The sequence below is a fragment of the Dysidea avara genome, chromosome 4, assembly GCF_963678975.1.
Source record: "Dysidea avara chromosome 4, odDysAvar1.4, whole genome shotgun sequence".
Lineage (NCBI taxonomy): Eukaryota > Metazoa > Porifera > Demospongiae > Dictyoceratida > Dysideidae > Dysidea > Dysidea avara.
Genome location: NC_089275.1, coordinates 45,045,113 through 45,068,300, shown reverse-complemented (window position 1 = coordinate 45,068,300; position 23,188 = coordinate 45,045,113). Strand labels below are relative to the sequence as shown.

Genomic DNA, 23,188 nt, shown 5'->3' with positions numbered 1-23,188 from the left:
TGTGTGTGTGTGTGTGTGTGTGTGTGTGTGTGTGTGTGTGTGTGTATTAGTGAGTAAGTGAGCAAGTCAGTCAGTAAAATACAATACATTTTTGTGTAACTTGATGGAACATCATGAAGGTACCAGTATTGTACCAGTATTATAAGGCGAGTTTTTTGCTATAATTAAAATAAAATATTCTGTCGTGTGAAGGTAAAGTGCAAACTCTATGACAATGATCTCTACTATACAGTACCATTGTACCATATGATTGTACTACTTACCAAATACGACTGTTGTAGAAAGATGTGCTGTGTCATGATCTTTAAAAGCTGAATTCCATCGATTCCATTCAGCAAGGATTGTGTCGTATGGATTTCTAACAACATAAATGATATTATGGTTGTAAAACCATTTCTGACCATCAATGTGAGGAAAATGTATCTTAACAGCAATAACATTATCAGTATAAACTCCTTCTCCTATCATGCCTTTATAAATGTAGCTAACATCACAATCTTGATATGTACCAGTATAAATTCCAGTAGTGGTCTCTAGCAGTTGTCGCACCCATGAGTTACCTGATCCAGGGAAGCTGAGCAAGGCAACAGTTTTACGATTCTTCTGAAAACTCATACTCTTACATTTCTGAAAGTGTTTAGGCATAACCACATTTCCATCATTTGTTATGTTTACTGGCTTCTTTGCCTTTGCTAATGCTTGACCTGTACAAACCAAAAACTGCTGATTGAAGGTTGAAGAATTCAAGTAGGGTATTCCAAAATCAGTAATAAAGTTGTTGATTTGAGATGCTGAAAACTGACGTAATACTTGATACCGACGTTCATAGCCAGGGCCATTGTTCTGTTTCCCCATTCTCTGAAGTGTTTGCAGAAACACATTGAATTCATGTCTTGCAATTGATTTATCAACACTGGTTGCCGTGGTTGGTGGTGGCCCACTGGTGCTAGTCATTTTCATTGTCAAGTTAACACGTTTGTTGTCTAGCTTAAGTGTTGATTCCGGGAATGTGACCACTTCGTTAACACTTGCAGTTGGTTTATCAACACTTGATCCTGGATCACTGGAGCTGGTAATATTTATTGTCAAACTACTTTTGTTGTCGACTCCAAATGCGCGTCTCGGCAATGTGTAAACCGACCCGAGATTAACACGCAACAGATGATCACTAGATTGAAATGCCCACAGCACACAGACGGACAGTGTACACAACGCAGCACAATACATCACAGCAGTCGTCAGCCCGACAGTCGACCATTGCAATAACATCACTCTCACCACAGTTACCTGAGTTATATCCTGTATTAAAACGAGTCGTATATTGACACTTTTCTATAATTAACCATCCACCCACATGCTCGATTGCAATCACCATCTTACGTCATCTATCATTACGTAATCAGTGGTCATTTTATCTGTCGATGTCCTCCAAAAACTTTGTACCACTATAGATAATATATCTATGGTACCACTCAGTGATAGTCTCCTGGTATTAAACTTCCTCTGTACCCCTCTGGTCTTGATCAAGACGCACGGTAGTGTGTCGTACGGCCCAAGAAGCCGGCGCGCCACACCGTGAGTATTTTACCAATTTCGTTATGTACAGACTTGCTCAACCACAAAATTACGTAATACAGGAAACTGGGTTGTCACGTGAACACCGCACAAAGTTCTGCGTAATGACAGATCGAGTGACCTTTATTTAAAGATTTGTTTACAGTGGAGTGGATATCTCGCTAGTCTGCTAGTATAACAGGTTACCTCAAGCTACCCCCTATATCTTGGCTTCTGCTTCATGGAAGGTATTATAAGTAGTCAGTATAGTGTACTGGTAGTTTAATAGTTGTGTATGCCAAGTAGTACTTTCATTACATGGACTCTACTGAGTAGTGAGTGAGCCTTGAGCTAATAATGTATGGCATTGTTATCAGGTGGTTACAAATCAACCAAGCTTACCAACCAATGCCATGCATTCATAAACTGTAACATTAGGCCACACCAAGTCAAACCTTAGTTTCTGGTCACCCGCCCGCATGGAAAACTGGAACCCCAGTTTATGAGGACTATTATTAATATTACAAGCGCTTAAGTGTACGTGACCAAAGACAGTGATTTTTAAACACTGCAAAAGATCGAGATACTCTAATAGAGCAGTCAGGGATTCTGATAGAGCAGTCACACTACCCTTAACTCTAATACTAGAATAGACAGATACTACTATAACGTTTTTGACTTGTCCTTGATTAGCTATATAGCTAGCTATTAGTAATGCTTCTGTTGCCAGTAAGTAACTTCAGTACAGTATGTATGTAGCATTGATCACTAGCCTAATGATCAGATATAGCTACCATAGCTTTAAACTTTCCTAACAATTCAGATGTAGTTCTCTAATGATTAGTCTAGTATCTCTTCTAGTGGATCTAAACTTGGACTTCCTTATCACTGATCATGCACTGATATACTGACTAGAAATCCGGTAACATTTGGTGAGCTCAAACTTCAACTTTTCCATGATTACATAATTGCAAGTATGGTCCTAAATTAGCAAGTGCTTAACATCCCTTAGTTAAAACATTAACTTAGCTTTCCCACATGATCACTGAAAAACACTAGCCTGGAGCACTCAACAACTCTACTCAAAACTTTGACAGCTACTTTACTCAAGGTTTACTGTATAGAAGGCTGGAAACGCATGCATATATATAGTTGGCTAAGACTTCACATTTGAAAGAGTTTCTGATGATGTGTTAATATAGCTTTGGATTATTATTAGCTAGCTAATAAATAATAATTTCCTGACATAGCTAATGAAACATTTCATTTGTAAAGCAAAAGTAGCTACATGAGCAGACCTTTCCTTAGTGTTAGCTACACATTGTTGTGCTCAGCAGTGTAGCTAGCCATCAACAATTTTCCTGGTGCATTTTGCAGAAGCATAATTAACTACTTATGCTATAAGAATGTTGGTTAAGCTTGGTTGTAAACTCAATATGAAATGGGTAAATTGAGCAAAATTAATAACATTACAGTATTACTGGTGTATATGTAAGAGTCTATGATAGTCCTGAAGTCCTGATCATCCGCCCGCCCGCATCCTTTTGTTGGTTAGGGAGTGACCAGAAACTAAGGTATGACTTGGAGTGGCCTTACTGGTTATCTGCACATGGGACAACGTTGGGATTTGAACTTTGATTAGTACAAATGCCTGCTTTGTGCTGTTGCCTATACCATATAGGTGAAGCGACATAGCCAACCCGGCTGGTTAGAACATTGGCTTGGTTCCAGGTTCGATGCCCCCTCCTCCAACTGTAAGTTGCAGTTTCCTGAGCAAGAGACCTACCTAAGTATGACTGTATAACTGGGACTTGGGGAAGCTAGTGTCACTTAGTGGTGTTGGGGTTATGAGTTCCACAGGCATTTACCGGTTGCTTGCGAAATGTAAAAACAAAATCACGTGCACATTTCACTTGAAGATTTTAAATTTTCTGATGAAAATTTGTGTTCTGCCTATCATATATAACAATCAGTATAATTATACATCACGTTTTGCTGGCAAACTGTTAACTACAATCCTTGCCATATAGTCCAAGATACTCGTATCATGGGTCATGTGTTTGATCATGTATCTGTTCTTACTATATTTTTGCAATCAACCTGAAAGTTGGTAGAAACGTGATCAGTATCCCAGATGATTGAATTTCACGGCTTGCGTTGTACTCTTCTTGATGCTTTCCACGAGCTCTATACAATGCTCTTCACTTCGTCATGATCATTTAATAGCACTGTTGCACAGAATGTTTAGAAATTATGACTGGTATCCATTTGATACCTGGCATTTGTTTGGTAGAAAAATTACTTGTATCCTCCCTATTGTGTTGTGCCTTATACTGATTGTTTTATTTTGCAGAGTATTAAAACAAGATGTCACAGAATTCACCAGTTTGATGTAAGTGTGTATTATTTTGTTTGTGATTTTACTATAAACTATATGCAGTCATGAACATAATAATGTAAAAAAGTTGTAGGTGTTGAATGATCCAACCATTCTAAATGTCATTACTACCGTACAGTACATATTTCTTTGTATAAAAAGCCCGGTTTTGTATTTCCTTCCTAGCAGTATTGACACAACCTGTAAATGAATCAGGCAGGCCCCGGTATTTATTTTCAAAGTGTACTGGAAACTCCCTGGCTTATAATCAAGACAAGAGTTTATTTGCATGTGGCTTTTATACGAAAAATATGGTATGCATGTACCATGGAATTTGTTAATCAGGATACTTGAAAATAAGGACACCTGCATATTCTGGACACTTTGTAATGGTTAACAGTTAAACTTATTTTCACTATGAACATTAAAAATCTTCCCAGCATAGAATGATAAAGAATTTCTTGCTCTCAAAATAATGGAGTATGTGTTGTGCATATTAAGAGGGCCATGCTCTAAATTACACATATTCCGTAACAAGGAATACCCATCTACTCTAAGTTACATGGAACTGAATTGGGCGTCCCTAGTAGGGAGCTTGATTTAAGTGATGGTTATTTGCATTGCCTATATAGGTTTGTAGTTGTAGACAATTTTAACAAAAGTAACTTCAGTGCCAGCAACTGTCTATCCAGTGCTTTTTTTACAAAAATTGTCAGTAGTATGATCAAAAGAGGAAGGAAACAATTTAAGGACCGTTAAAATACAAATAGTTGTTTTCTGGGACAAACTAAAATGAGTGGATGATGTGAAGTGTGATCACTTGTTTAAAGTGTATACCTAGTTAGTGTTACAATGTTACGAGTGAAACACTATTTTATAGATTTTTTTTTGGAAAACTAACTATAAGTGTTTTAACAAAACAAAATACAGTAAATCACTTAATGCTGACACAAAGCGCAATCTGAATACAACAAACCCCTGCTAGCTAGTGTTGTATTGACTATTGAGGTGGCTTATGTGGTAAAATTCCAGATACACTATGCAATTAACAAAATAGTTTTGAGTAGGGCTTATAAAGTGTTACCGACCTCTGTATAATGATAACTAAAGTGGGGTGGGCACCAACTAGGCTTTAAAATAAAGGAAGAAAACAATAACACTGTAGAATAAATGAGGGGCCTGTGCTGGCTCTTTAGAAAATGTAATGCATTAAAAGTTTTACAGAAAATTGTACATTGATTTGTGGTCATACAGTACATGGAGATATACTTTGGTGTAAAATTAATATTGTTATTTTTATACGTAACTACTTTCAGTTATATTAACATAAGCAGTAATGGATGATACTAATCACAAACCAGCACTATCCCTACCTGAGGTGTGTATTATGTGCTGAACCCTGGGACCAAGGACCTGCGGGATCCAACAATTCTTGGAATTTTATTTACTTCCCTGTGTTTACACGTTCAAGTCACGGCGTTTCCTCTTGCATGGTCAGACCACTTCTATATCATCACTTCACATAATGTCTATGATTAAAAGCATCTTGGACTGGCTGCTCATTGGTTACCCCATGAATGCACTATTATATTACCTAACTGGAGACAAACCATTTTTCCAAGAAGCAATCACTACTGGCTATACAAGCAGTTAGGCTTGTATGCTTCTTCTGCATGAAGGCAAAATGTTTAGTTTTTATAAAGGTCACTATGTGGCTGGAAGTGTGAAAATCAGCATTCATCAGGCCTGTGCTAACCAGTCTTTCAGAGTAGGCACTAAATGCTAGGCATCATGTGAAGCATTGTGATGGAGAGTATGTGGTCTGGCCATGCAAGTCTTGGATGCTGGCATGTGATTTGGAGGTACCAATACATATTGTGAGGTATATTTTCCAAGAAAAGTTGGTCCCCACTAAGGACCCAACTTCTCTGAGGACTCCTCAGTACTGCTTGTATTATGTACACTAGTAATCACTATTGTTTTTTTGTATTTATCATTAGCATTTATATTCCAGGAGGTGAGAAGTCTATGTGAATGCAGGTGTGCTCATTCAGCACTGCCCGTTTTATAGTGAAGAACCTTTGGTGATGCTGCCCATACAGAAATTTCAGGGTTGTTACATAGTTGTCACAGCCTTGTGTAACATGCATGTAACAAGGTTGTGGCAGCATTGTAACATTATATATACAGCCCACTTACAAGCATGTAAGAAGCATGTGACAAGGTGTCAACATGGTTGTAACATTTATGTTACAGCCTTGTAAAACCAGTGGAATTGTAATGCCTTTTGGATTGTTACAGGTTTGTTACATGCATGGTTGTCCATGAATTGTACATACTATATAGCTAGATAACTGCCATGCACATGCATACATGCACGTATGCAGCTATATGCATGTTTGCACATAACGTCATGTGTTTAATGTATAATCAAAAGAAAACATATATACAACTACATACAATATAAAATGCAAATACTGTTACAGTACATCACTGTGGGACATGTCTTTAGATTTTGTTTTTGAGTTTTCTGCGCACTTGTGCACATTTATCATTAATGGTCTCCACCAATACCGCTTTACCAACTGCTCTTTCGGTATTTGTGTACTTGTCCTGAACAAATTCTATAATATAAACAAAGAATAATATTGCATGTATAATCATGACATGAATTTTTACTTACTTATGCAGGCTGCAACAATATCCCCATCAAGAGGCTGATTGCCTTTGTTATTTGCTCCAGCTTTGGTGGTTCCGTAACAGCTGGAGCGAGCCAGTACTTCTTCCTTAAAGAAAACACTGAGCAAGGCCCGCATCATCTTCGTAGGGCCGGCAGTTGATGCAGCACACACTTCATCCAGTTGTCGTCTAGTGAGCATGACTCCATACCCCTTCACCAACTCTACCATCGCTGGTTTCATCTACCAAACCATATATAGTCGTTGTTGTACATTTTAAATACGTACCTTTACTGTTTCATCCTGAACTTCCTGTATTGTTCAATAGTATAAGTTAATACATTAATGTATATGCAGGTGTACATACTATGATGTGTAGACATGCAGGTGTACATATATCTTAATCAACAACATGTTTGTTTATATTAGTAATTTGAAAATGATGAAAATTATTATGTAATGATGGCTATGAGTACTTCATGTATATATTATACATATATATATATATATATATATATATATATATTATAGAGGGAAACTTTGATGGGAGTATATTTTAGCGAACAACTAGCTCAACCTTCAGCTATACAAATGATAATCTCAGGTACTACGAATTAATTGGTGGTAATGGCAAATTTGTACAAAATCACTAAAGTTTCCTTCTATATGGTAACCACAGAGTTGACATACCTTCGGTGTTGATAAGCTGTGCTCACTTGTTCTTTTCATTACCTGCATATGATTTAGCCATATGCAGTAAGGGATACACAATTGTGTAGGCTACCTAGTTTACTATAGCTACAGTACAGATTTAAGTCAACATCGCATTTGCTCGCGAGTCCGCCATGCAGTTCAGCTCGCTAGAGGGCACTCGAGTACTAGTGCTCAAGTATAGTCTCGTGTGGCCAGACCGCTTTTTATCGTTTTGTGTATGTGGGCAGGATAAAGAGGTCTGGCCACATGAGACTAGAGTGTATATACTCGTTGTATTCGTAGCAAACTTTGTTCACTCGACATGAGGTTATGCGAGTACTCGCGAGTGCGACGTTGACTTGAATCTGTAGTGTACACATATACTGTACATAAGTTTTCCATATGAATATTTGCATTTGTTGAATGATCTACAGCTTTCCGTGTAAAAAATACTCAAAACAATATGTACAAATTAAACAAGGTTTGTGGTACCTTATTGGTGGGTGTGCTAGTTCTATAAAAATCTGATACATCATCATCACCAGTAATCTATTGGCAGTGAGCATATTATGCAACAAACCACATACACAATTTGGCTCTAGGTATACTTAAATTCTTACAATGCAATTATGTAGCAAAAGGAAATATTTTCGCTAAAAGGAAATATTTTTGCTAGTTGCCTACTGTATATACCAATACATTTATATATGCAGCAGCTGTTAGTGTATAGACCACTTTACCAGAAGCCATGGAATGTTATTGCCTTGTATTTAGGTAGATACATGGATTGCTTTCTTTATTATTTGGCCTATGCTTTGCCACAAGTCTATGGAGTTCTGGTTTAGGGATAACTGACAAGGTCAATCAAAGCCTAATTGCTCATAAGTTGTATGGGTGCACTCAGTGAAATGATCAATAAACACTGCTTAGCATTTTGGGACACTTTTCACCCTGTTTGTGCCAATTTGTAGTTCTATAGCTAGATGGTAAACCAAATTTCATTTCAATCCAAAGGACTGTGCACCTGCAAGACTCTTTAAAAGTTATATGAATTTGTATGGGAACCAATGTGTGGTTTAGAAAATATGTACTGCACCAATCCTTAATTAAATTCCACATGCCTTTAAATAAAGGGGCCATGATACATATGCACCAATATACACTTCAGCACATGCTGCAGGCAACATAACTAAAATTATTATCTATATAGACTATAGTTATATATTGCATACGTACATGTGATCCAGCAAAACTGCTGTTCCCAGAATCTAAGTCAGAATCTGTGAGATTAGCAATGGTCTCCCTTGGACTTTGGCATGTAGGAGAACCCGTTGAAACCATTGTGGCGTTTGCTAATTACATTATAGTAAACAAGTATAGTTACTTAAATTTAGCACGGTATTTGTTTTACTTACATGTGATTAGCTTGATCTGCTGTTGTAAAGACTTGATCATCGACTGTTGGTTCTTCAATACATCTAACAGTGCTTGATTATCCGTTGCAGGTGCAGGGTGTTGTCTCCTCAGCGAGTTCCTCGGATTTTCCTACATACGTAACATGTATGTATAGCTATACCTGTATACGTGCGTAGCTATAGCTAGCTAGGTACAGCAATTTACACGACAGGGCCTATAGGGTGGCTGGCTGCTTACAATTTTAGTTTTCTTTGTTGAAGGAGGACTTAAATAAGCCTCATGACTATCACTGTCATCACTGCCACTTAATACGACATCAACACTCGATTTTCTTCGCGGAAGAGAAGAATATAATTTTTCGGTAGAACGACTCTCTACAGGTACATGGCCATGGGTGGCCTCATCTTCTTCGTCACTACTGGTGATGCTTGGTAGCTTTGGTCGCTGTGGTAGTTGTATAAAAGCAAACATATTGCTAGCTCGTTCTTTAGCTGCAGCTACTTTGGCGAGAGCACTTTTCTTCTTGTCACTGATGGGCTTCACTTTCTGCTTCGAATTCGTTACTGTAGCAGCGTTCTTCGATTTCTTTACTTTGGCTTGCTGCTGTGCTTTTTGCTTGTGTACTGTGAGGCTCTTCTTTGGCTTGGATGGCTTTTCCAGTGGTAGCTACATTAAAATACATCGAGAACCTGAGTGTGTATAGCTATAGCTACTATAGTCTATATATGCATGGCCTATGCTATGCTATGATTACACTATACGTATACGTACGGCCTTACAGATTCAATGTTCGGCTTTGCTGTATAGGACTGGGGTTCCCTATAGTTAGCATTGGCGAGGTGGTATCTGGTTCAGTTGTTGTTGATTCAGCAAAATCACAGCCACTTAGAATATCCTCAACAGTGATGTTTCCTTTAACCATCTCATCACAGAGCTTGTTCAAGTTAGGCCGATCCTCTATAAGTATATCGCCGAAAAACATATAATTGTACAGGCTAATCTATATGTAGCTGTGGGCATGGAGCATTGCCGACAAGCATCAGTCTACGTATCTGGCTATATTGTAACTAGCTATACTGTAGCTATAGCAATTGTAATTCCTTAACTATATACCTGATATTTTTAGGATTTCCACGTCGTACGGAGTCTTCCCCCTCCATCTCATCTTGACAGTAGCTCCAACATCAGGTTGATAGCCCTTCACAGTTGCGGAGATCGGCATCACTCCAACCTGCCCATCATCAATCCACAGAACAATAGCAAACTGGCTGTTTCCACGTTTAGCCATAAGACTAGCTAGCTATAAGGTACGTAGTCAACTTTCTACAACAAACTGTCAATGAAAATGAAATCTTTAAACTTTGCCGCCAAAAATCAAAAATCAGTTAACTTCGTGGCTTGCTTGTGTAATAATAGTATCACGATTGTTACGTAATTAGCTAGCCATTTTCCGTGTATCATTATTAATAAAATTAATAGCAGAGACAACTTCCTCTTGGTGATCTCAGGTAAACTGTTCCAGCAGTCAATTACACCCTTCCCCAAGAGTGCTCCTGTTCTGTACCATATGCGTATTTTGTACCGTACGCGTATGGTACATACCATATGCGTATACGCGTACGGTACAACCATACGCGTATGGTACGGAAAATCGTACCATCTGAGTATAGCTAACCTGGTATGCGTATAATATTAAGCAGAAGGTTTTTACACTGCCGTACCTATTGACTACGCCTGATGGCACTCTGCTTTCATTTCTGTTCGGGGAAGAGGGAGGGGGGAGGAGCTAGTCTTTCTGTTCAGTGAAGATCGAGATACTCAATAGAGCAATCATATATTTTATTACTATTATATAATTGCAAGACCTCGCATAGCGAGTATAAATGCAATATACAAATCAAATATATAGCTACAGCTAACTAATTACGATTTTATAGTTAATTTATAAGAAGGTTGTTAAACACGGTGATAGATGAAGCTTCAAAAGTCTCTGGTTGCAAGTTGTTCCATATAGCAGTGGAAGGAAAGGAGCTGAATTTATATGTGTCAATTCTAGTGAATGGCAGGGTAAGTTGATCTGATTATAGCTATTCTATTCTCTAGAGCTAAGATCAATTTAGCTTTACTGCATGTGATTAAGATATAATTTACTTTACTGCATGATGCAAACCTATTTAAAATAAAGCACTCCTTAAAATAAAAGAATAACATGATATCTCGCATGACTATATATATATATAAGTGATGAAACTGACATCTTGATTTAGGACAATACAGTATATGATAAAAACAATCATGAATTCATCACACTGTTGGCAGATCCAGTCTTGAATTGTGTTAAGTCCTGCTGATCTGGTAGGATCTGATGGAATTCTACATTGTCAAAACTAATAAAGGTCAATCAGCTGGGTTGGAAGCTTTACGAAAAACATGATAACACCTAGCTGCATATAGTATAAGTCTGAAAAGTATAAATCAAAGGAAGGGGATTAAATATAATATGTCTTGATTTATACATAGTCATTGGTGTATGATCTATAACAATGTATCTCGTTGTCTGTTTAACATTTCATTTCATCAAAGTATCTGACAGTTCCACAAAATACATGCAATAGAGCCATCACCCATATAATTATGATGGTTTATGTAAGCACCTGTGGATTATTTTCTTGATGTCTTCTGACTTTTGCACATACTGATTTATTGCCTCGTCCGCCTTATTTGTCATGGATTTCCATCTTGCATTTTTATAATAAATGACTTCATTTATCCACAGTGTAATTGATTTGAAAGTACACAAGCTGGTATACTGTATGCATTCTTTAGAATAGTTGAGTTAAAATGACCAGATTTGTGAAAAGGTACCTTTTCCACACATTTTACATACCAGCAAACAAAATGATGTAACACTTGACTCCTTACACTGATAAACTTGCTCTTAGTATCAAAATGCAGATAGATACTAGTAGCTACTGTACATGCACTCATGGATAGTTGCATGCAGGCAATTATAAGGTATATGTTCAAAAACTTATGAAACCCCGAATTTCAAAATATGCATGGGTCAAATTTTGTCTGTGAAAAAGGTACCTTTTTGCAAATCCAGTCACAAATTATCTAGCTGTTGCATAGCAACTGCACACACTGACAACGTATGGTAAATTTTAATTTTTGTTTCTTCTTCCACGCAGTACATTGTAGCTGCAATTGCTATACATATATTGCTTCTTATTGGATTCATGATCCATTGTTGATACAATGAAAATTCAAAAACTAGGCCATTATTACAAATGCTACTCCTCCTTCATATCTATAATAGAGTTAATGATGTAATGTAATGATGTGACATGATGTAATACAATGTAATTTATGCATACCTGTAACATTAATATTGTTGTATACTGTAGTTGTAAGAGTTGTTATTGTGTACTTTCAGTTATTGATTAATAATATTATATACAATAGTCTGTTTTGCCTATAAATGGTCTGCCTACACTTCCCTACAATTAGAACAATACCCACACATAATATTTATGCGTTTACAAATACTCCTGAAGATAGTCAAAGATTAGTACAATAATTAAAAGCTATATAGAGCGATATTACCCAAAACTCTACTAGGGGTTTTTCTATACTTGTATATATGAACTTTGTAAAATGTGTTTGGGTTTAAAGGTGCCCAATTATCCCTTCAACATAAAACAAGAGCAGTATGCTCCTTGTCTTACTCAGAAACTGAAATTTGAAGTTTGATCTTCTAAAGCATTATTTTGGACAAAAGACATCGATTTCTTTTAGACTGTAGAATTGTGCCAGCATATTGATATTCACGATTTTTCAATGAATATAACTGGAATGCATAGTGATATAAACGCTAAGCCAGTAGAGGTAGCATTGTAGCTAAATATAAACATAAGATTTTGATATAATTATCCATATACTGCATTCTGATTGGTTACAACATAGCAACCATATTAAATAATTTGCATCCATTGGCAAATGGAGCCAATTTTTTCAGGCATATATATATATTATTTCATTAAATATTTTATTCTATTGTTGCTACATATAATCTATTGTTTACCTTAATTTGTTAGTACACTAGCTTCCACTTAAAAATGGATATTTATGCCTGGTGGCACTAAAGGTGTGTTGAACAGACAATTTTAATCAGATGAGCTTGAGAAGTACAATGTATAATGATTGCTCAAACAGAGGAAGACCTGGAGAATGCTGATACAATAACATTGAGGGAGGTAGCAAAGAGATATAACTGTAGAGAAAGTAATGTTTTTAGTTTGCAAATTAATGTAAATCTGCATGGCTGTAGCTTATAGCAATATTAGACATGCTATACTCTAAGACTGATGTGCATAGTAATTAATTGTGCAATAATTTTTTTAAAACTGTAGTTCGCTGAATCTTTGCTATTGAATGAGGCATGTGCATTGCCTGCTGAGATGAAGTAGGAAAATATAACATGGCAGAGATTTTATGGTGAGTTTATATATGAGTTCTAATGTATAGTTCAGTACTGAATGTATATTAAGTAGCATTGTTTTATTATTGTTAAGTGCGTTGTATAGCTACTCGCTACTTACTGTCATGCTTGTGGATGGGAAGACAATGTGTTTAGCTACTCTTATCTGAATGTACTTTTTAAAGTTAACAACATCCACATTAATTTGTGCTGTAGGTCCAGTGTGATGAATATACTATTTACACAGTATATATGTATAAACAAGAAAAGTACGTAAACAAGAAATTGGATCTTCAAAAGAAGAGTGTACATAGTATATAAAAATGCAAATACAGTGAGGAGCCATGTTGCACAACTGATGACACTTACGAAGTTCATTTTTCCAGTTATTAGCTTTGCACAAGCAGTATATGCATATATGTATAATTTAGTTAGAACTTACTAGCTACCATGCATGTTGTAATTGCTCTCCTTGCTTATTTACCCAATTCTGTTGTAAATTATCAGTTATCCACACTTATAATTGAGTATAAATATACCATCTGCATGCTTCTGATAGCTACTGTATAAAGTAGCATACATGCACAGTGCCATTTATGTAAAGTTCTGCAGACAAAGTGAGATCATGTACATAAGATTTAGGTACATTAGTATAGGACTATAGTGGGAAATGCATGGGCATGCATGGCAAGGATAAAATGCATGTGTGCATGTGTGCTGATGAATAAATTTATAGTTACAGCTCAGTAGTAAGCAGATTATTGTGTTGTGTTCTAAGTTTGCTCAGCTAGAAATGCTTGTAAAGACAGCCCATCGTAGCTAGGTGATGGCAAGGCTGAGAAAAGGCATAATACGCATATGGTACGTACCATACGCGTATGTCTATACCATACGCGTATGGTACGGAAAATCGTACCGTACGCGTATGGTATGTACCATACGCGTATGGTACATACCATACGCGTACGGTACAAAATACGCATATGGTATAGAACACTTCCACCTACACATTGCATACATGATAGCTATACATATTTCACAGTGATATAATTGCTTTAGTATTAGCTCCTATACTCACTGAAATAGAGATATGGCCATGAAAAACTGCATAACTAAGTAGCATTTGATATGTATACATTTGTGTACACAGAGCAGCCTATAATGAAGTCTTCATACAATGAACGTTTTTCATTTGCTGATCCACTTTCAAAAACTGCTGCCTGTCGTTCAACAAGGCACAGGGCTAAAAAGCTAAAGGAGGATACAAGTTCACTATTTCAACATTCTGCAGAAGCAATTCCCAATATTCCTGATTGTGGTGATGAAAGCGAGGAAGAAGTAATGCTAGAATCACAAAATATTGTGACATCTCTACCAAATGATTCCAGCTTAGATCCATATAGGGGTACGAGTTTTGATATCACTAATGATGAGTTTCAGTTGACAACTACCAGTCATCCTCAGTCCCTTGAATTCCTAGAATTAATGGCAATTGTACCAGAACCTGAGCTAGAGCTTGAGGAAGATGACACAAATGATGGTGAAGCCATTAATAGCTCGGCTAATAGTGAACCTTCTATCAATGAGTCAGGAGCTCATGCTGAAATTTTGTACAAAGACTCATTGATCACAACAGCAGCCAGCAATGTGGTTATAATGAAATATGCAATGAAACACAATCTAACCATGGAAGCTTTGGCTGATTTGCTTCAGGTTGTAAAGCTACACTGCCCGTCACCCAATAATATACCTTCAACTCTTTTTCATTTTAAAAAGCGATTTCAAGATTTGCAGTATCCAGTGCAATACCATTTCTATTGTAATGCATGCTTGACAGAAGTTCCAGAAAATTGTGAGGTGTGCAGCAATCAAGATTGTTGCTACAATTTTGCAGAAGCCAAGTCTTTGTCATCTTTTATTGAACTACCAGTGGGATTGCAGCTAAAAAGTATTCTCAGTCGTAAGTTATCTTTTGCATATATGTTTGGCTGAGTCATATTGGCTACATATTATTGCCAAACATGTGAACACCTGACAACAAGAATGTGAATATACTATTGTTGGTAAGGTGGATCAGTTACTTCTATGGCTACACTATAAAGTAAAAGTACCTCAAACCTTCACTATATATGAATTTAATTATCTAACCTTTAGTTACTAATAGAATAAAGTAACTGCATCAATAAGGTGGGGACTATTCTACGGAACGGAACGGAACGGAACGGAACGGAACGGAACGGAACGGAATGATGGACTAAACCACGGAACGGAACGCTTTCTCAAATTGAAGCTTGCAACTTACCATTGCTGAAACTTCCCTTATAAGTTAGCAGTGGCATCTCCAGTGGGTGATTAAACATAAGACAAAAAGAATCAACGGATCGATTGTGGGTTTTTGTTGGTTGTCATTAGCAACGAAGTATTATTGTGGGATGAGCTGTATCAGTGATGTTCATCCATACGGAAGGGAACTTTATGTGAGCTGTTTTTCTTATTTAGACTTTAGAAAACAGTCTGGGCCGGTCTTTCAAGTCATAAGTCAGTGTATAAATAAAGCAAGCAGGAAGATACTGGTAACAGGAAAGAGCCAGCTGAATTAAAACTTGAAGAATTTTGTGCAGCGTGTGAGGAGCAAATATTTTGGCAGACCGCAAGGAGGGTATATTCTGCAAACATCACTGAAGTGATTACATCCTACCATCCAGACATTGTAATATATAATTCCCAGAGTTCTTCCATCACTCTGTTGGAACTAACATGCCCTCTGGACTCCATCCATCACATCCAGTCTGCTCGCAATAGGAAGCAGAGCAAAACTGAGTATCTGCAGCTGTTGGCTGAATTTGATCGCCTAAATATTGCTAACTATTATGACACCATTGAAATCACGGTACTTGGTCATTTTCAAGTGTCTTCCATCAAGAATTTATCTAGTTTGTTAAACTTTGTTCAAGCTGATATAAGGATTTCGAAGCACATTATTAAGGAATGGTTAGATGCTGCTGCCTCTGCCAGTATCTCTGCTTCTCAGAGAATTTTTCTAGCACGAAACTGTACAGAGTGGTGCACAAATTAGACAGTTCTATTTTTGTAATTACAGTAATTAGTCTTTTTTGTTGTTGTTTTTGCCTTGCCATGCCCACAGTGTAGTCCTCTACTTTTTGTGTTCGCATGCTGTCCGAGGTTTCACATGCCTATTTGTTTTGTTGTACATCTTTTCATCACAATTGTTAATGATGGTTATCTCTCTATGCATGGAGTTATTTATATATTAACAGCTGGTGCAGTGGACTAATGCCGTATTCAATAGTGAGCTGATTTTATCTGTTGCACAATTCAAGGATGTGTCTGACTGCTAGCCTTGAATCAGGCTAAATGCCAAAACTCCAAGATCAGCCAAATCTCTATTATAAGCCGCATGTGAAACCATGCCCGTAGCCACCAGGCAAACGTGATTTGGACCAGGATGTGTGTGTAATTTCAATGTATCTAGTCAGACCTGAAATGGAACACACATTAATTACATACCATCTAAGAATCCTAGGATTTCTTAAGTGTAACATTTCACATGCTTCACTTCAAACAAAACAGGTTAAATTTGTTCGTCTATTTTCAAGTGATTCCCAGGTCCATGAAATTACAATGGGATCACATGTATTTGTTACAGTGCGGGCTGTCCTGTGTTGGATCTACTCTAGAGTTGAAATTTCAAGGTAGACTCACTGCCAATGTACTGACACTAGTACTGTTGTAGCATGTTTAAGTGGAGGACAAATGAAATAGTAATGCTAGATTATTTATGCATACAAATTTTTCATAATGAAATTGATATCCCATTTTGATTTGTACTTCCACTTTGCAACATATTCAAGAACAAGAAGCTACCACACTTAATCTCCAACCACTGTCATTAATTAACCAAGATCTCACTAGTCTGTAATTCACCTTACTGTAGTGATTTTATTGATTCATCTGTATGTTTTCTTCATTTTCCTTTGAAGTTGTACCAAGAGTTCATAATAAGGTGGAGAGTGTCTAACTTGAATGCATTCACCAAACACCCTAACACCTCGGCCTTATTTCAGAACAAAGGCTTTACCTTCTTCAGCAACACAAATCAACAGTTTTCTACCCCCCAGTAAAGGTGATTTGATGAAAGGTGAACTTTACACAGGGTGTTTGTACAGGCCATACTGAGAGTTAGACACTCTCCCCCATACAAATCAGTATTACGAACTCTTGGTTGTACAGTATAGGTAAACAAAGATAAGTTTCTCTCCCATCTTATTCTAGGATTTCTATTGACAAGGAAAATTCAATTATTTGTATACAGGCTCAAAATTGAGAAAATATAAAGAAAGTGAATTAATATTATACAGTCAGTTTGCTTTTGGATATTTAATGTCTCCAACCACAACAAAAATTCGATGAATCCATGCATCTCATCACTGGTTGTCTGAACATTCTGAAAGTGATACCTCACTCAATCAACCATATATTCTGTTTATTAGACTGAATAAAGTCATGATTACCTCAGTAAACAATCACTTAATTAATGTTTTATAATTATCCTATTCCATTTTCCTGGAGGTTCCACTGATAAAATGCAATTTCAGCAATGATAGCAGCTAGCCAAGCTGCAAGTTGATTCAGAAAGCATTCCATTCTGTAAAATAGACCCCATCCAGAATTCAACTCAGCACTCAGGCTGAGATATCTGACAATAGTCCACTACTCTGTTAATGAATCATTGATGTTCACACAATATAGCCTCCTTGAGGTATCTGAATGTTTGCTCCTCACACACTGCACAAAATTCCTTTAGATTCTGCTTAGACTGAGTTGATTCAGCTTGTCACCATACTTGTTTCCTTTGTAGTGTAGCTATACACATACTGATTTATGCCGATTAGAAAGGCTGGGCCTCAGACTGTACATTCTAAAGTCAAGTTAGTAAAAATAACTCACATACTAGTAAAAACAAGTCATGCATTAAGTTCCCTACTTGATATATCCGAAGATGAACACGCTGAGTCAGCCATTCCCACAATTAGTACTTCGTTACTAATGACAACCAACAAGAACCCACAATCGATCCTTAAATTCGTTTTATCTTTCTTGGGGTACGTTTGATTACCTGCTGGAAGTGCCACTGATAACTTGTACAGCAATGGTAAGCTGCAAGCTTCAATCTGAGAAAGCATTCCGTTCCGCAGTTTAGTCCATCATTCCGTTCCGTTCCGTTCCGTTCCGTTCCGGCGAATAGACCCCACCCATCAATAATGGCTAAAGCTGAACTGCATATATGGTAACCTGTGTACTTAGTTTAATTAGTTTAGGAGAAAATTATTTTCAATGTAGGTGCATTTATGTACGCATGTACTACATTAATTTGCAGGTGATAAAACATATCACACAATTCATGAGCGATACCACTTAAGAAATCATCTGGATGGATATTACCAGGCCTGCCAACCTGGAAAGTAAAAAAATCTTGAGATTTCTGTACCTTTATTGTAGTATTGCAGTGTGTAGTAAAAAAAACTGGTAGATGCTATGCTGAGACCAAAAAAAAAAAAAAAGGTCTCGACTTTTCTCAAAAACCGTGAGATTCGATCTGCTGCCCTTGAGCAGGGTAGTGAAACCGTGAGACTCACGGTAAACCCGTGAGAGTTGGCAGGCCTGTATTACACTGATGTATACAGTGGGAAGCTTTATCAATACCATTTTACTTCTGGAATTCTAAACAACAGGAACAACATTTCCTTGATTCTGAACACAGATGGCATACCAGTGTTTAGGTCATCAAACTATTCTTTTTGGCCTATCTACTTAATAATCAATGAGCTGCCATTTAACATGAGGTAATTGTTAAAACATTCTATGTACGTATATAGATATTTAATGAGATGCACATATGTATGTATACAATTATTATAAGTTTTTCTTCATATGCAGAATTGCAAAAGAAAATCTTATTTTAGCTGGTCTTTGGTATGGAACAGCAAAACCTGATATGGGTCTTTTTATGGAACCACTAGCCAACATACTGAAGCAGCTGTATGATGAGGGTAGGTTATGCTGCATGATTGACTTAATCATTTTACTCACTTATATTCTGTTTAATTACATATCTATGTGTATTATAGGTGTAACAGTAACACTTCCAGACACATCGACTGTTCTGTGCCGTGCTGTCTTGCTATGCACCACTTGTGATTTGCCAGCAAGAGCTATGATTTTAAACATGATCAATTTTAATGGATTTTACAGTTGTTGCTTTTGCTTGCAACCTGGTATGTTTTACACAATAGCCTACTGCTGTAATTTTCTTGATTTTCTATTTTTAAACCTGTATCAGCATTTTCAACTCCCTCCTGTAAGTGGAGGTGTAGGATATACGCACGTATGTATGTACTATATCGTATAAAACTGCCATGAAATGGTGCAGCTACCATGGCAAACTGTGGTATTGATGTACTATACTCTAGCTTGTGGCTACACTTGCCAAATAAAATTTTAAACTTCCAGTTAATTAATATGGTAATCAAGCAACTATCTAAGAGTTGGTGAGTATTCCTCACCCTATGATAGTTTATGGTGCACAAACCATTAAGTATAATATACATAGCTTCCTTGGTCACACAGTTCAGTTGAACAATAACCTAGAAGTACCACATATATTTTGTATAATCAGGCAAGCTAATAGCTGTGGTGTGGTATTAATTAATGTTATTAACCACATAACAAATTTATTCTGATTTAGGTGAAACTTATCATATAGCAGAACGGAGCTTTACTCATGTATACAAATACATACAAGAAAACCCAACAGGGCCAAAGAGAAAGCTTACACAAACTGTACAGCAAATGGAAGAAGCTTCTTCATCTAATTCTACAGTAAGCTTAACCACACAAATATTCAGTAACATATTGAAACTTAATTATCATAGATTTATGGATTTAAAGGACCATCATGGCTCTGTTGCATTCCAGAGTACAATTTTATTGCAGGTATGAGCATCGATTACATGCACTGCATTTTGTTAGGAGTCACTCGCCTTCTGCTTCGATTATGGATACCAAGTAGTAACCATCAAGAATTGTGGTATATTGGAAATCAAATTAGTATTCTGGATGACCGACTGTGCACCATCAAACCACCAAATGAAATCCAACGGACTCCACGAAGCATTGAACTGACGTTAAAATTTTGGAAAGGTAATGAGACTAAGCTGTTAGTATAACTATGTAATGCATTTATTAGTGCACATGGATGGGGTATACAAGTCAGATAAACACTAATAATGATGTAACTTGAGCTAGTGTTGACCAAATTTGTGTTGGTGTACAGTAGCACATATTGTGCAGCCAGACATTAATGTGAACATCCATATATACACATACTTATTAAGTTTTTACTTCCTGTGTTTATAGCTCATGAGCTACGAGCATGGTTACTGCACTATTCTCCTGCTGTATTATATGGTATACTCCCTGAGGATTATTACCAGCACCATCTGTTGCTAGTGGAAGCATCCTATCTTCTGTTGCAGCACCGTATTTCTGAAAGAGACATCCAACAAAGCTTTGAGCTGTTAAAGCACTACTGTTTTTTATTCGCTGCTCTGTATGGTATGTACTGTATGTGTGTACATATACATTAGTAACTTATTGATTTTTAATTATGACCTAATCTCTAGGAGAACGTCACATGACGATTAATATACACAATTTACTCCATCTTCCAAATGTTGTAAAAAACTTAGGACCTTTATGGGCAAATAGCTGTTTTCCTTTTGAGAGTGCAAATGGAGAACTGCTGAAGCTATTTCATGGATCACAAGCTGTTGAAAAACAGGTTAATTAACTTCATGCCACAGCTAGTATATATAATTGAGGTTGTCAGACATATCAGTGAACACCATAAACTTCCTGGTTATGCAAAAGAAGCCCTTCAACCAGGTAGCCAGCAAGAGTTCCTGTTTAAAAAGATGAATCATTCAAGAAGGTATAAGTATAACTACAGTAAAAGTGTCAGATTATGCATGCGTGTACAGTATAGTATATAGGCATTCTGGATTGAGTAGCTATCAAGAAGTTGGTTTTACGTTGCTACGTGTATTGATATTGCATACATATACTCTAAGCTAAAACTGATGTGCATGCACATGTACATATGACATAATCTCTATGTATCTCAGTTTTCAATAGCATTGATATGCATATAAGTACGCCTGGTTGCTTTCAGTACTGATTAAGGTATTAGCATAATTTTATATATCTTATCAACAAATGTGAAGTGCTTTCTTAATAGAAACTTCAATTCTGACATGCATACATATGCCCAAACTTAATCGCCTTAATAGCTTGTTGGTTACATAATAGTGTATTTTGTAATAGGAAAGGGCACAATTTTGGCAAGGAAAGCTTGCTGACAGGGAAGCCATATGATGACAATCTTTCAAGGAATGCTATTACTTTAATGCAGAAGATCAATGTGACATTTGACAACAACTCTAATCTTGCTTTCTATCCTCACTTGTGTTTACATAATAACAGTGTTATTTCAGCTATGGCAAAATCAAGAACTACTAAACGAAACAATTCTTTTTTATCTTACACTGATAGTAATGGGAAACTTCAGAGGGGAATGTGTCAGAAATTATTCTGCTTTAAAGATCAACCTCAACATCAATTTTGTCTGGTAACTAAATTCACACTTGCATCCAGTCAACCATGTAATGATGTAGTGACAAATGCTCAACTACAAAATCATTTTGTTGCATGTGAGCCAAGGTATGGAACACCTATCATGTATGTTCTGTTCAGTATAATTATTCCATCTGTTTTCCTTGCAGTTTTTCTCAACAAGAAATAATTTTGTGCGACACTGTTATGGAAAAATGTGTTGGTATAGATTTGACTTCGCAACTTGGACTGGTATTTGTCAGTGACTTCCCAAATGTGTTGGAGACAGACTGAATGTAACCATACGCCATTCATAGCAGCAAACATGCATGTATACATATGTATGTATTATAATCCTAGCTATCTATACATGCTTGCAGTCTACGCACGTAACTACGTATGTCATTTGTATTGTAGCTAGCTACTATGTAATCTTATTTCAATGTTAGAAACAAGTAAAACTCTTTCAGTTTATAGTAAAACTTGAGCCCTGAGTGTGTTCATTCTTCAATTTATCATGTTTAATTTAATAATTGCTTTACAGAATTGAAATTACATACTATTGAATAATACATGTAATTAAACTAAGGTAGCTGAAGCAGTATGTGTAGTCAGTACGTGCATATTATTGAGATCACAGGTACCATGCACTTCTCTAAGGGTGTTCATAACCCTCATAACTTCCCACAGGTATGTGGGAATCCACCATCTATCATAACATAATTCATGCATCAGTGCACCCTCTATCCTGACTCTTGATGCCATGTGCTTCACCCTGCACAAATTCAAGTATATAGTTAGATGAAACTTATAATTGCGGTGACACATAAAATGTACATATCATGCAATAATATAATGTGAGAGTTAGCCACATACGTATGTCATATTTATAATTTGTTGATTATCTACTGTACATGTACTTTAGCCACCTCCCGATTGCAGCAACCTCTTGTCAGCTAGCTAGAATTTCCCATTTACATGTATAACCACATGCACTCCTGCTATAAAATGTCAAATATACGTACATTAGCATCAAATCACAGAATATCCACTCTTTCAAAGTGCTTCATTTCTATGATGTCTAGTAAATAGACTACTGAATTTCACCAATTACACATTGCACTAAAAGGAGGAAATGTAATTAATTTACTATATCAACACTAATAGAGCAATGGTTAACTACATCAGATGTGCAATCAAAAAAGTTAACCTTACATACTCATTACATACTCTTACATACTAATTAAGTTATACAATTATTATTTTGTTATGCCATTTGTTTGATATCCATTCAATTTT

The 23,188-nt window shown here is 36.6% G+C and overlaps 3 protein-coding genes and 1 long non-coding RNA gene across 8 annotated transcripts in view; 2 read left to right on the top strand and 2 right to left on the bottom strand.

Annotated features, from left to right (window-relative positions):
• Positions 1 to 1,337, bottom strand: part of LOC136252382 (sialate:O-sulfotransferase 1-like) — a 33,511-nt gene extending 32,174 nt beyond the window's left edge. For both annotated transcript variants that reach the window (XR_010699527.1, XM_066044810.1), the window contains exon 1: positions 264 to 1,337. Coding sequence is in view for 1 of the 2 variants with exons in the window: in XM_066044810.1 (XP_065900882.1) it covers positions 264 to 1,269 (1,006 nt within the window). In the remaining variant the exon portion in view is untranslated. The remainder of the gene's footprint in view (positions 1 to 263) is intronic.
• A 124-nt stretch (positions 1,338 to 1,461) lies between these two features.
• On the top strand, positions 1,462 to 7,032 carry LOC136252385 (uncharacterized). 2 transcript variants are annotated; one of them, XR_010699532.1, is made up of 3 exons: positions 1,469 to 1,802; positions 3,908 to 3,946; positions 5,946 to 7,032. It is a non-coding gene; the product is annotated as an uncharacterized lncRNA (long non-coding RNA). The 2 variants fall into 2 exon arrangements; XR_010699531.1 differs by having other exon boundaries at positions 1,462 to 1,802; positions 3,908 to 7,032.
• Positions 6,338 to 10,080, bottom strand: LOC136252383 (uncharacterized). Its single transcript, XM_066044811.1, has 10 exons — positions 9,832 to 10,080; positions 9,498 to 9,675; positions 8,956 to 9,384; positions 8,718 to 8,847; positions 8,539 to 8,654; positions 7,795 to 7,851; positions 7,300 to 7,341; positions 6,898 to 6,921; positions 6,615 to 6,852; positions 6,338 to 6,555 (listed from the first exon to the last, which is right to left on the bottom strand). Exons 3-10 carry the CDS (start codon positions 9,187 to 9,189, stop codon positions 6,440 to 6,442), a joined length of 957 nt encoding a protein of 318 aa, XP_065900883.1. The 5' UTR covers positions 9,190 to 9,384; positions 9,498 to 9,675; positions 9,832 to 10,080; the 3' UTR covers positions 6,338 to 6,439.
• Positions 7,152 to 22,422, top strand: LOC136252381 (uncharacterized). 3 transcript variants are annotated; one of them, XM_066044808.1, is made up of 14 exons: positions 12,758 to 13,002; positions 13,131 to 13,215; positions 14,349 to 15,158; positions 18,597 to 18,661; positions 18,890 to 19,062; positions 19,157 to 19,269; positions 19,348 to 19,494; positions 19,965 to 20,098; positions 20,152 to 20,419; positions 20,636 to 20,833; positions 20,902 to 21,059; positions 21,100 to 21,209; positions 21,602 to 21,997; positions 22,060 to 22,422. In XM_066044808.1, the coding sequence occupies exons 3-14, from the start codon at positions 14,360 to 14,362 to the stop codon at positions 22,181 to 22,183; spliced, it is 2,685 nt and encodes an 894-aa protein (XP_065900880.1). In that variant the 5' UTR covers positions 12,758 to 13,002; positions 13,131 to 13,215; positions 14,349 to 14,359; the 3' UTR covers positions 22,184 to 22,422. The 3 variants fall into 3 exon arrangements, 2 of the variants coding, with proteins under 2 accessions (XP_065900881.1, XP_065900880.1); XM_066044809.1 differs by lacking the exons at positions 12,758 to 13,002; positions 13,131 to 13,215 and adding an exon at positions 7,152 to 8,862; XR_010699526.1 differs by lacking the exons at positions 14,349 to 15,158; positions 18,597 to 18,661; positions 18,890 to 19,062; ... (7 more) ...; positions 21,602 to 21,997; positions 22,060 to 22,422 and adding an exon at positions 13,415 to 14,143 and having other exon boundaries at positions 12,758 to 13,215.
• Positions 22,423 to 23,188: the final 766 nt, after the last annotated feature.

Coding starts and splice junctions, on each gene's coding strand:
- LOC136252383 (XM_066044811.1), bottom strand. CDS start 9,189: ATGTTTGCTTTTATACAACTACCACAGCGACCAAAGCTACCAAGCATC. Junction 8,848..8,955: donor CAACAAAGAAAACTAAAATT/GTAAGCAGCCAG, acceptor TTACGTATGTAG/GAAAATCCGAGGAACTCGCT. Junction 6,853..6,897: donor TTCAGGATGAAACAGTAAAG/GTACGTATTTAA, acceptor ATGGTTTGGTAG/ATGAAACCAGCGATGGTAGA.
- LOC136252381 (XM_066044809.1), top strand. CDS start 14,360: ATGAAGTCTTCATACAATGAACGTTTTTCATTTGCTGATCCACTTTCA. Junction 18,662..18,889: donor ATCATCTGGATGGATATTAC/CAGGCCTGCCAA, acceptor GGCCTGTATTAC/ACTGATGTATACAGTGGGAA. Junction 20,099..20,151: donor CTTCTTCATCTAATTCTACA/GTAAGCTTAACC, acceptor TAATTATCATAG/ATTTATGGATTTAAAGGACC.